Source organism: Pelobates fuscus, chromosome 2 (assembly GCF_036172605.1).
Source record: "Pelobates fuscus isolate aPelFus1 chromosome 2, aPelFus1.pri, whole genome shotgun sequence".
NCBI lineage: Eukaryota > Metazoa > Chordata > Amphibia > Anura > Pelobatidae > Pelobates > Pelobates fuscus.
In genome coordinates this window covers 4,376,294-4,389,752 of record NC_086318.1, presented here as the reverse complement: position 1 = coordinate 4,389,752, position 13,459 = coordinate 4,376,294, and the positions used below count along the sequence as shown (strand labels likewise).

Here is a 13,459-nt window from a genome sequence, read left to right as displayed (position 1 = left end):
CCGCGCGTGCGCATTCAGCCGACGGGGAGGATCGGAGGCGGAGAGGAGGAGGAGAGCTCCCCGCCCAGCGCTGGAAAAAGGTAAGTTTTAACCCTTTTCCCCTTTCCAGAGCCGGGCGGGAGGGGGTCCCTGAGGGTGGGGGCACCCTCAGGGCACTCTAGTGCCAGGAAAACGAGTATGCTTTCCTGGCACTAGAGTGGTCCTTTAACGAAAAGAAATGAGAAACAGTGCCAAACAGAAACAGTGGTGAGTGTGAGTACTGCACGAGGGCATATTAACTAAGGAGTGTCGTGACAGTACCCCCCCCCCCCTTAGAGATTGTTGCAGACCACGTTCACCCTTTCATGGCAATGGTGTTCCTTGATGGCAGTGGCCTCTCTCAGCAGGATAATGCACCCTGCAATCATTGTCCAGGAATGGTTTGAGGAACATGACAGAGTCCAAGGTGCTGCCCTGGCCTTTAAATTCCCCAGATCTCAATCTGATTGAACATCTGTGGGATGTAGTTAAAAAAAAAAAAAAAAAAAGTTACCTGCGCTCTCTCCTTAATCCCTATGTTTATTTAGACAAATGGAGGTCATTTAGTTACTCCAATGGCCATTGGAGGGAATGCCCGCCTGCCAACATCAAGGCAGACCCCCCTAAGCGGGTCCTACACTGACCCTTCAGCCTGCTTCCTTGAGCTTCTCTATCTCAGTCTGTCTCAGAGCCTCTCTGTCTCAGTGGAGATATCTTTGCCAGAAGCTCAAGGAAGCAGGCTGAAGGGTCAGTGTAGGACCTGCTTAGGGGGGTCTGCCTTGATGTTGGCAGGCGGGCATTCCCTCCAATGGCCATTGGAGCAACTAAATGACCTCCATTTGTCTAAATAAACATAGGGATTAAGGAGAGAGCGCAGGTCTCTTTTTTATCCTTTGGTTTTTACTATATATTGGGGCTGATGTGTACTGTGGTCATTGCTGCCGCCCAGGAGTGATGGGAGTGAGCGCAGGACTTCTCTTCTTGTATCTGTGGGATGTGTTGGATAACATATTTGATCCATAGGAGCCACACCTCACAGGACTTAAAGGATCTGATGCTAATGTCTTGGTGCCAGATACCACAGGACATGTTCAGAGGTCCTCTTGGAGTCCACACCTCAACATGTTTAAGGGGGACCTACATGATATTAGCCAGACCAATGTATAGTTATATAGAACCGGAAAGAAATAACACTGTACTTCCATATTATACACAACTTGCTGCCCTTTTACTCCTCACCGCTATAGAATGTATACTCTGAATCGAATCACACCTCCCCACCAGATTATCTGTACCCTGTGAGGTCACTGCACAACATGAATCGAATCACACCTCCCCACCAGATTATCTGTACCCTGTGAGGTCACTGCCAAACTATTGCACAACATGAAGTCACAAATTTTATTTTAAAAAGGGATACTATAGTCACCAAAACAACTTTAGCTAACTGAAGCAGTTACAATGTATAGATCATGTCCCTGAAGTCTCACTGCTTAATTATTTGCCATTTAGGAGTTAAATCATTTTTGTTTCTGTCCATGCAGCCCTAGCCACACCTCCCTTTGTGGTAACTGACACAGCCTGCATGAAAACAAAATGGTTTCCTTTTCAATCAGATGTTAACTTAAAACGTTTTTATCTCCTGCTCTGTAAATTGAACTTTAATTACAAACAGGAGGCTCCTGCAGGCTCTAGCCGACTATTAACATAACAGGAGATAAGCAATCCTAAATTAAACAGAACTTGCAATAAATGAAGTGTAATCACTAGATGACTCTATGAAAAAAGTGTTTAGGGAGGCTGTGCATAGGGCTGCATAAACAAAGCGATTTAACTCCTAAATGGCAGAGGATTGAGCAGAGGCTGCAGGGGCATGTTCTATACACCAAAACTGCTTCATTAAGATAAAGTGGTTTTGGTGACTATAGTGTCCCTTTAAGTTATGAAATGTCCCTGTACCTCGTCCAGCAATTATACCGGACACATACAGACAGCAGAGATTCAGCAACTCACCCTCTTTACCTTGCTCCAAATTTCCTCTTTGGAAAGACCGTTCAAAGCACCAACTATCGCCAGAAACCCACCAAGGAAGCATGGTGCAAAACCGCCCTGGGGAGAAAGTACAGGGAATAAACTCAAAACCAGCGCACGTTCTGAAGCTATGGGTCACAGTGATCTGCTCTCCAAATTAAGGGTGACACAAAATCTGCCATCCCACTGCAGGGTGACACAAAGTCTGTCCCTCCCACCGCAGGGTGACACAAAGTCTGCCCCTCCCACCGCAGGGTGACACAGACAGAAGGAGCTATGGGACACGGAGTCTGTCCCTCCCACTGCAGGGTGACACAGACAGAAGGAGCTATGGGACACGGAGTCTGTCCCTCCCACTGCAGGGTGACACAGACAGAAGGAGCTATGGGACACGGAGTCTGTCCCTCCCACTGCAGGGTGACACAGACAGAAGGAGCTATGGGACACTGAGTCTGTCCCTCCCACCGCAGGGTGACAGACAGAAGGAGCTATGGGACACTGAGTCTGTCCCTCCCACTGCAGGGTGACACAGACAGAAGGAGCTATGGGACACGGAGTCTGTCCCTCCCACTGCAGGGTGACACAGACAGAAGGAGCTATGGGACACTGAGTCTGTCCCTCCCACTGCAGGGTGACACAGACAGAAGGAGCTATGGGATACGGAGTCTGTCCCTCCCACCGCAGGGTGACAGACAGAAGGAGCTATGGGACACTGAGTCTGTCCCTCCCACTGCAGGGTGACACAGACAGAAGGAGCTATGGGACACGGAGTCTGTCCCTCCCACTGCAGGGTGACACAGACAGAAGGAGCTATGGGACACTGAGTCTGTCCCTCCCACTGCAGGGTGACACAAAGTCTGCCCCTCCCACCGCAGGGTGACACAAAGTCTGCCCCTCCCACTGCAGGGTGACACAGACAGAAGGAGCTTTGGGACACGGAGTCTGTCCCTCCCACTGCAGGGTGACACAGACAGAAGGAGCTATGGGACACGGAGTGTCCCTCCCACTGGAGGGTGACACAGACAGAAGGAGCTATGGGACACTGAGTCTGTCCCTCCCACTGCAGGGTGACAGACAGAAGGAGCTATGGGACACTGAGTCTGTCCCTCCCACTGCAGGGTGACACAGACAGAAGGAGCTTTGGGACACAGAGTCTGTCCCTCCCACTGCAGGGTGACACAGACAGAAGGAGCTATGGGACACTGAGTTAGTCCCTCCCACCGCAGGGTGACACAGACAGAAGGAGCTATGGGACACGGAGTCTGTCCCTCCCACCGCAGGGTGACACAGACAGAAGGAGCTATGGGACACGGAGTCTGTCCCTCCCACCGCAGGGTGACACAGACAGAGGTTTAGTACCTGGTCTAAGAGCATTTTCTTCAATGCAACAGATTTGCTGCTTCCAGGAACAAGAGACTCAAGGGTTTTATACCAGCCGCCAACCACAGGGCCCTGTATGGGGGAAAAATGGGGGAATGTGATGAAACCTAATAGGGAAACAAAGAACTGACAGACAGGGACCGTGCCAAGTATATTACCACAAAACAAAATCCAATCCCCATCATTTTCATGGTTCTTTCGAAGTCATGACGTTGCAGGCCTTTCCTCTCAACCAGCTGCTGTGAAATGACATCTCCGACCCCAACCAGAGACCCTGAGGGTGGAGTAGCAGACATGTCACTAACATAATACATTCATTATAGCTGCACTGCCCTATGTTTCACCATTGGGGGAGCAAGCCATACAATCTGTGTCATTGACTACACTGAAAATATGCATGTCCAAGTGAATTTTACATTTTAGGCCACAATATCTCAACTGGACATAATTCTGCACAACATTTCATACAGGCTATATTGGCGTAAAATTTCTAATTAAGTTTGAATTCAGTTAAAAATTCCAGTATTAACCCAGACAGGATTGCAATCCATATTGCAAAACTAAGGCAAACGTAGCCAAACAATGACTAGAGCTGATTTACACACTATTTTTTTAAATATATTTTATGTATTATGTAATACGGCTTTCAATCCACTTAGATTCATGCATGTTGCCTCATGACTGTCTGTAGCTGGGGCTTGTTTGGGGCTCATCCCATCCAATTTCTTTGTCTGGTCTAGTAGTTTGTACTTCTAAACCTGTGTGTAACGGAGCTCCCTGTACCCCGGGCTGGGTACCTCCGCCAAGGACCGCTTCCTAGCTGGAGCAGGGGATAAACCGCAGCACTTCTGCAGTGGCTTGACTGGGGTCCTGGAACCGAATGGGGACTCGCTCTATCCACCCCCAGGCACTGGACGACACTCAGTTGTGGGAGCTCTAATCCTTACAAGGACTTTCCCCGTTGAATCTTCCACACGGGAACAAGCTGGATCAGTGATTAGCCCTTTCCCCTCCCAGTAACCAGACGACACATAGTTCTGGGAGTACAAGCTGGAATGTTTTAATCTGGCCAGATGGCCTGCTTTTATACAATTTCAGACACAGCTAAGCACGCCCCTGACACTCCCACACAAACAGGATAGAACCTCAGGGATCGACCGATAGCGATATTCTGTGAGCTTTCAGGCCGATAGCCGATAACTTACCGATATTCTGTACATTTACCATTTTGAAAAAAACCAAAAACAAATTCTAAAGATAAATGCACAAAATATACATGCCACATGTAGTGGATGCAGTGTGTTTAGACAGGGGAGCTGTGTGTGTTTGTGTGGTGGATGCAGTGTGTATATAATGAATGCAGTGTGTGCGTAAAGTGAATGCAGTGTGTGCGTAGTGTGCGTAAAGTGAATGCAGTGTGTGCGTAGTGTGCGTAAAGTGAATGCAGTGTGTGCGTAGTGTGCGTAAAGTGAATGCAGTGTGTGCGTAGTGTGCGTAAAGAGAATGCTGTATATACTAAATGCTAAGTGTGTTTGTGTAGTGTGCGTATAGTGAATGCAATGTGTTTATTTGTATAGTGTGTGTATATAATGCAGTGTGTTTGTGTAGTGTACATTATATAAACACACTGCATTATATACAGTTACACACTACACAAACTGCATTATATAAACACACTGCATTATATACACACACTACACAAACACACTGCATTATATACACAGTGTGTTTGTGTAGTGTGTGTATATAACGCAGTGTGTATATAGTGCAGTGTGTATTATATAAACCCACTGAACAAACACACTGCATTATATACCCACTACACAAACACACACATGTTTTTGTGTTTGTGTAGTGTTTGTGTAGTGGGTATATAACTGCTCCTCCAGGAGCTCGTGGCAAACTCACGTGGGAAGGTTTGTCACACTGTGGTTTTGACTATCTGATCAGTTCTTCTTAGTTTTATTTTTAGGACACTGGATGTCCTGATCCAGAGACGTGTGAGAAGTCTGGAACTTATCAAACACAAGCTGTCTCCATGTTTGATAGGCAGTTGCTCCCACAGACTACCATTTTTTGATGAGGGCAGCTTGTATTGATTTGACTGAAATGGCGTCATTCGGTAGGATATATAAAACCTGAATCACTGAGCATTTGCTGTCCTTTGATGGCTCGAGCAGACTCTCTGTATCTGAGTGAATTCACTGTATTAATGGTTTTGACTTTGGCTGATCTCCCGTTACCCTTCCTAGTTATTTGGCTGACGGCCAGGTTACGTCAAGGCCTGCTAATACGCCTTTCTGTCCTCTCTGATTCGAGACACAGACTCTGTGCCCCTGACCTGAAGAAGGTTTTGCAAGGTATGGATGGACCAAGAACCTTCTATTTCAGCCAGCAAGCCAGCATTCCTTCACAATAAGACACTGCAAGGGGTAATGGTCCAGGCCTTCCCGATACTCCGCTCCGAGCAGATACCATACTGCCTGCAGGTTTTATGATAATAGCCAGTGACAGAGAGCATTATTTCACCGGAGAGTGGATAACAAGGGTTGCAGAGAACCACAACTATTGATATTCTACATTAAATAAAACCCATGCAGTTCACTCTAAAATACGATGATACTGTAATAACTGACGGATAAAACGCAGGAACACTCACCAGCTGTTAGAATCTGCACCTTCCAGGGGTGTAACCCCAAAAACTTCTGGTACCCACGCCACAGTCCTGCCATACTGCCTGAAAGGAGAGGGCACTGTTATAACACAGGAGAGTAATAGATATATGTATGCACAGCGATACACTGACCGAGAGACATCACGCCCAGCGATACATCATGCCCAGCGATACACTGACCTAGAGACATCACGCCCAGCGATACACTGACCTAGAGACATCACGCCCAGCGATACACTGACCTAGAGACATCACGCCCAGCGATACACTGACCTAGAGACATCACGCCCAGCGATACACTGACACAGAGACACCACGCCCAGCGATACACTGACACAGAGACACCACGGCCAGCGATACACTGACACAGATACATCACGCCCAGCGATACACTGACCCAGAGACACCACGCCCAGCGATACATCACGCCCAGCGACACATCACGCCCAGCGACACATCACGCCCAGCGACACATCACGCCCAGCGACACATCACGCCCAGCGACACATCACGCCCAGAGACACATCACGCCCAGCGACACATCACGCCCAGCGACACACTGACCCAGAGACACATCACGCCCAGCGATACACTGACCCAGAGACACATCACGCCCAGCGATACACTGACCCAGAGACACATCACGCCCAGCGATACACTGCCCAGAGACACATCACGCCCAGCGATAGACTGACCCAGAGACACATCACGCCCAGCGATAGACTGACCCAGACACATCACGCCCAGCGATAGACTGACCCAGAGACATCACGCCCAGCGATACACTGACCCAGAGACATCACACCCAGCGATAGACTGACCCAGAGACATCACGCCCAGCGATACACTGACCCAGAGACAGCGATACACTGACAGAGACATCACGCCCAGCGATACACTGAGTGGAAATAGGCGGTGTGACGAGAGCAATCTCGCCACATTGCATTGGAGAAGCCTGGTAGCCCACCTGCTGCCTTTGGACTATGGACCAGACTTTAAAAGACTTTATTTCCCCTGCAGAAAGGCTTATTCGTGCCTTTCTGCCAGGGTGTTCGGTAGATTTTATCTACCGAACAAACTGCCGAAGGCGCGACCACCGGGGAGCCGGAGTGTGCCGCCAATTTACCTCCCTGAAGCTGCGGTTAACCGCAGCTTAATTGACAAAGGCAGGGTGGTCTTTGTTCGTTTGCCAAACACGTGGCGGCGGCCATTTTGAAAGTCCCGAACGGCCAGCAGTGTTCAGCGCTTAAACTATAGAACTAAAGACGGACACTTATTTGGACGAACATCGCTGAGCCGTCCGCCTCCTGGTTCTTATTCGTGCCGACTGAACCGAACACATGTTCATCCGGTACTTTTGTTATGTGAATGTGTTAACCCAGATAGCCATCTTGTGACTTCCTCTCTGTCTCCTTTTTTGATAGTATAGGTATCCACCTTGCTTGTGTATTGTTCCTTATATCTTGTTTGATTGTTTTTAATTTCATTTGTTTATTTAGATCTTCAAGTGTACTGTTTTGGATGGTTTTGGTGCCGAAATATGGAATTGGTGAAAAAATCCCTTTGATCAGATTATTTGAAGACTGATCATGAAATATGTATAGATCTACGGAGATTATATTGGATCCTATGGGATAATGTAATGGATAGTATTATATTGTTCTATCTATATATAGTATATGTTGCAATGACTCAGTGTTATACTATATCGATTTTCAAGATGAATTGTAACCGTTTACTACCTTATATGAAGTAGTATCTAGTAGACTATAGTCAGCTAATTTTTCGATATTGTGAAAATAGACGATATGGCTTATTCATAAGCTATATCTAGTTGAATTATATACGCGTTATTGGTAATATAGTGTGCCTTGGCGATTACTTCTATACTTTTTGTTGATGCTTCTACATAATTCAGAGGTTACAGCATATATGTATAAATGATTATTTAACTTTATGTTATTGTTAAATTATAAGATATACACTGTCATATGCTTATTATATCATATTTGTGTGAATTATATATGTAGTATTATATTGATAGAAACCATTGGTTTGATCCAATATTGCTTTAATGTAAATTTATTTAAATAACTGTATGAATTACCAATCTATTGTTGGTTTTCACTTTGAAGATACCGTATATACTCGAGTATAAGCCGAGTTTTTCAGCACATTTTTTGTGCTGAAAAACCCCAACTCGGCTTATACTCGAGTCAATAGTCTGTATTATGGCAATTTGCATTGCCATAATACAGACTGGGGCTGTGGGGGCTGCAGAGAGATGTTACTTACCTTTCCTGCAGCCCCCACAGCCCCCTCCTACACAGTGCCCATCCACTGGACCACCAGGGAAGGAGAGCCCCCCTCCCTGGCCAGCTAGCAAGCAGGGAGGGGGGACGAAAAAATGTATATATAGCAATAATAATAAAAAAAATACAATACAATACAAATAAAATAAAAATAATAATTAAATAAAAAATTATAATAAAATAATAATAAAAAAATGTAATGAAACAAAAAAAATATTAAAATAATAATTAAAAATTAAAAATGCCCACCCCCCATCAAGGCTCTGCATCACACTCTGCATTACACACACACACTGCACTCACACACACTGCATTCTCATACACACACTGCACTCATACACACACACACACTGCACTCATACACACACACTGCACTCATACACACACACTGCACTCATACACACACTGCACTCATACACACACACTGCACTCATACACACACTGCACTCATACACAGCATTCTCATACACACACACTGCACTCATACACACAGCATTCTCATACACACACACTGCACTCATACACACAGCATTCTCATACACACAGCATTCTCATACACACACACTGCACTCATACACACACTGCACTCTCATACACACACTGCATTCTCATACACACACTGCATTCTCATACACACACTGCATTCATTATATACACACACTGTAAATAAATATTCAATTAATATAATTTTTTAAGGATCTAATTTTATTTAGAAATTTACCAGCAGCTGCTGCATTTCCCACCCTAGTCTTATACTCGAGTCAATAAGTTTTCCCAGTTTTTTGGGGTAAAATTAGGGGCCTCGGCTTATATTCGGGTCGGCTTATACTCGAGTATATACGGTAATTCATTAACATTTGATGCACTTTTTTATATATAGTTATTATCACTTTTTTACGGTGTGTTACTTTAAGATATTGGTGTTGGTGGATTATTACCAATAGTATTAATATTTGGGTATTATTAGCAACCCTATATGTTAAGCACCACTTTTCCTTTTCTTATTTTCTTTTTAGTTTATGATTATTTTTGTAGGTAATTTTTTTAGGTAAATTTTCACTTTTGAATGCTTTATATTAATTTCTTTGTGGTGGGTCAGTTTGGTATGTATAACACATTTTTTACGCTAATGGTTATCTTTCCGTAGATATATTACTTAGTTCTTGTAACTATGCTTGCTGATGCGCACGCATGTGAAATTTAATCTGCTTAGCGCATTTTTGCGCATGAGCGGCATGAGTAAAGAGGTTTTTGCCAGTGACCTCTATGGAGTTTTGCATACACGCGAGTCCCTCTATGCGTTTAGTGCACCATTGCGCATGCTCTGCTAGGGCTAAGAGGCTTTAGCCAGGATCCTCTATGGCGTTTTTTTACTCTTTCAGGACGCATAGATGTTTGATCATTTTTTTTTCTTTGTGTGTTATATGAAGTGGATGAGTCTGAGGACGGAAGTGATGATGTCACTTCCGGTTTCGACTTTCCTCCTCCATACTGATGGCCATCAGGTGATTTATTGCTTTATAAAGGAACTGTGGTGTATCTAGATATAATGTTCCCTTGATAAAGGCAACCAGGAGGTGCCGAAACGTTGGGGGGTTACTTTTTGTGTCCTGTTTCTGCCCTATTAGGCTTGTGAAAACTTTTGGTAATTATCATTGATTTTTTTTATTGATTTTTTGTGCCTAATTTTGTCACTTTAATTATAATTGTTTGTTTTTGCCTGTATCTGATATTGGCTTATTAAACCAGGTTAAGTGACTATTGTGGCTTTTTTTGGTGTGCATTTTCTTTCTTGTTAGAACCCAGATAGCTATGCCATGGAGCCTATTCGTGTAATTAAAGGCTCCATGGCAATTGAACTGTGTGAATAGGATCTGTGACGAGAGCAATCTCTGAGCACCACGTGCATAATGGCGATTTGCCTTTGTCCTGGGAGATAATTGAATTACTTCTCAATTATCTCCAGGGCAGAGGAGAGGAAGCCAGGATGCATTGTGGGAAAGTATTGTGACTGTATGTCCTAAATTGATACCGGTCTGTCTTTTGTTACAGTCTCCCATTTGGTCCCCTAGGGGACTGTCCACCAAGTGGGAGACCTGCATAAATACTCGGCAGGTAGCCCTCAGTAAACCAGACCACTGCTTGACCCTCAACACGGAGCCTTGTCTCGTTCTTGGGGGAGGATTTACTGAATGCTGATGGAGACTGATTGCCAGGAGTGTAAGCCGCTTGGGTGCTTTTCCTGTTCGTCTGCTTGCAGCTATTCGTGAGGTTCCGGATCGGGAGTTTGGAGTGCTATTTTATATCCAGTTCGGGAGTTTGGAGCATTCCCTTGGTGTTTTACTGAAGCTGCCTTTATATCTGAAAGGGGAATATCGCCTAAACAGATTTTAACCCCTTGTGTGCTGAAACGGTCCGTTACAGGCGGTGAGCGCGCGCTCAGTGAGGGGGATGACAGGCGTTGAGCGCGCGCTCAGTGAGGGGGTGACTGGCGGTGAGCGCGCACTCAGTGAGGGGGTTAGGGGCGGTGAGCGCGCTCTCAGTGAGGGGGATGACAGGCGGTGAGCGCGCGCTCAGTGAGGGGGATGACAGGCGTTGAGCGCGCGCTCAGTGAGGGGGTGACTGGCGGTGAGCGCGCACTCAGTGAGGGGGTTAGGGGCGGTGAGCGCGCTCTCAGTGAGGGGGATGACAGGCGGTGAGCGCGCGCTCAGTGAGGGGGATGACAGGCGTTGAGCGCGCGCTCAGTGAGGGGGTGACTGGCGGTGAGCGCGCACTCAGTGAGGGGGTTAGGGGCGGTGAGCGCGCTCTCAGTGAGGGGGATGACAGGCGGTGAGCGCGCGCTCAGTGAGGGGGATGACAGGCGGTGAGCGCGCACTCAGTGAGGGGGATGACAGGCGGTGAGCGCGCACTCAGTGAGGGGGTGACGGGCGGTGAGTGCGCGCTCAGTGAGGGGGTGACGGGCGGTGAGCGCGCACTCAGTGAGGGGGTGACGGGCGGTGAGCGCGCACTCAGTGAGGGGGTGACGGGCGGTGAGTGCGCTCTCAGTGAGGGGGTGGCGGGCGGTGAGTGCGCACTCAGTGAGGGGGTGACGGGCGGTGAGTGCGCACTCAGTGAGGGGGAGGACAGGCGGTGAGCGCGCTCTCAGTGAGGGGGATGACAGGCGGTGAGCGCGCACTCAGTGAGGGGGTGACGGGCGGTGAGCGCGCGCTCAGTGAGGGGGTGACGGGCGGTGAGCGCGCACTCAGTGAGGGGGTGACGGGCGGTGAGCGCGCACTCAGTGAGGGGGTGACGGGCGGTGAGCGCGCACTCAGTGAGGGGGTGACGGGCGGTGAGCGCGCACTCAGTGAGGGGGAGGACAGGCGGTGAGCGCGCACTCAGTGAGGGGGTGACGGGCGGTGAGCGCGCACTCAGTGAGGGGGTGACGGGCGGTGAGCGCGCACTCAGTGAGGGGGAGGACAGGCGGTGAGCGCGCACTCAGTGAGGGGGTGACTGGCGGTGAGCGCGCACTCAGTGAGGGGTTGACGGGCGGTGAGCGCGCACTCAGTGAGGGGTTGACGGGCGGTGAGCGCGCACTCAGTGAGGGGGTGACGGGCGGTGAGCGCGCACTCAGTGAGGGGGTGACTGGCGGTGAGCGCGCACTCAGTGAGGGGGTGACGGGCGGTGAGTGCGCACTCAGTGAGGGGTTGACGGGCGGTGAGCGCGCACTCAGTGAGGGGGAGGACAGGCGGTGAGCGCGCACTCAGTGAGGGGGTGACGGGCGGTGAGTGCGCACTCAGTGAGGGGGAGGACAGGCGGTGAGCGCGCACTCAGTGAGGGGTTGACGGGCGGTGAGTGCGCACTCAGTGAGGGGGAGGACAGGCGGTGAGCGCGCACTCAGTGAGGGGGTGACGGGCGGTGAGTGCGCACTCAGTGAGGGGGAGGACAGGCGGTGAGCGCGCACTCAGTGGGGGGGTTAGTGACTCACCTCTCATTCAGCAGCTGCCAAAACAGAAAACTTCCGCCGGCGCTCACACGGCATGCCGGGAAATGTAGTCCGACCCGTTGAACTACCTCGACTTCCGGTTTGCCTTAAAGAAACAGTAACTCACCTTCCATCCCTCCAATATAACCAGTAACTCACCTTCCATCCCTCCAATATAACCAGTAACTCACCTTCCATCCCTCCAATATAACCAGTAACTCACCTTCCATCCTCCAATATAACCAGTAACTCACCTTCCATCCCTCCAATATAACCAGTAACTCACCTTCCATCCCTCCAATATAACCTGTAACTCACCTTCCATCCCCTCCAATATAACCAGTAACTCACCTTCCATCCCTCCAATATAACCAGTAACTCACCTTCCATCCCCTCCAATATAACCAGTAACTCACCTTCCATCCCCTCCAATATAACCAGTAACTCACCTTCCATCCCTCCAATATAACCAGTAACTCACCTTCCATCCCCTCCAATATAACCAGTAACTCACCTTCCATCCCTCCAATATAACCAGTAACTCACCTTCCATCCCTCCAATATAACCAGTAACTCACCTTCCATCCCTCCAATATAACCAGTAACTCACCTTCCATCCCTCCAATATAACCAGTAACTCACCTTCCATCCCTCCAATATAACCAGTAACTCACCTTCCATCCCTCCAATATAACCAGTAACTCACCTTCCATCCCTCCAATATAACCAGTAACTCACCTTCCATCCCTCCAATATAACCAGTAACTCACCTTCCATCCCCTCCAATATAACCAGTAACTCACCTTCCATCCCTCCAATATAACCAGTAACTCACCTTCCATCCCTCCAATATAACCAGTAACTCACCTTCCATCCCTCCAATATAACCTGTAACTCACCTTCCATCCCCTCCAATATAACCAGTAACTCACCTTCCATCCCCTCCAATATAACCAGTAACTCACCTTCCATCCCCTCCAATATAACCAGTAACTCACCTTCCATCCCTCCAATATAACCAGTAACTCACCTTCCATCCCCTCCAATATAACCAGTAACTCACCTTCCATCCCTCCAATATAA

General features: G+C 48.0%; 1 protein-coding gene across 4 annotated transcripts in view; it reads right to left on the bottom strand.

Moving 5' to 3' along the window:
• The window catches only part of MPV17 (mitochondrial inner membrane protein MPV17), a 34,914-nt gene extending 22,468 nt beyond the window's left edge, over positions 1-12,446 (bottom strand). For 2 of the 4 annotated variants that reach the window (XM_063441878.1, XM_063441880.1), the window contains exons 1-5: positions 12,380-12,446; positions 6,089-6,166; positions 3,588-3,703; positions 3,409-3,501; positions 2,032-2,127 (exon numbers count right to left, since the gene is read on the bottom strand). In XM_063441878.1, coding sequence (XP_063297948.1) covers positions 2,032-2,127; positions 3,409-3,501; positions 3,588-3,703; positions 6,089-6,166; positions 12,380-12,386 — 390 coding nt within the window. In that variant the 5' untranslated portion in view covers positions 12,387-12,446. The remainder of the gene's footprint in view (positions 1-2,031; positions 2,128-3,408; positions 3,502-3,587; positions 3,704-6,088; positions 6,167-12,379) is intronic. The other 2 variants (XM_063441879.1, XM_063441881.1) reach the window with 1 other exon arrangement.
• Positions 12,447-13,459: the final 1,013 nt, after the last annotated feature.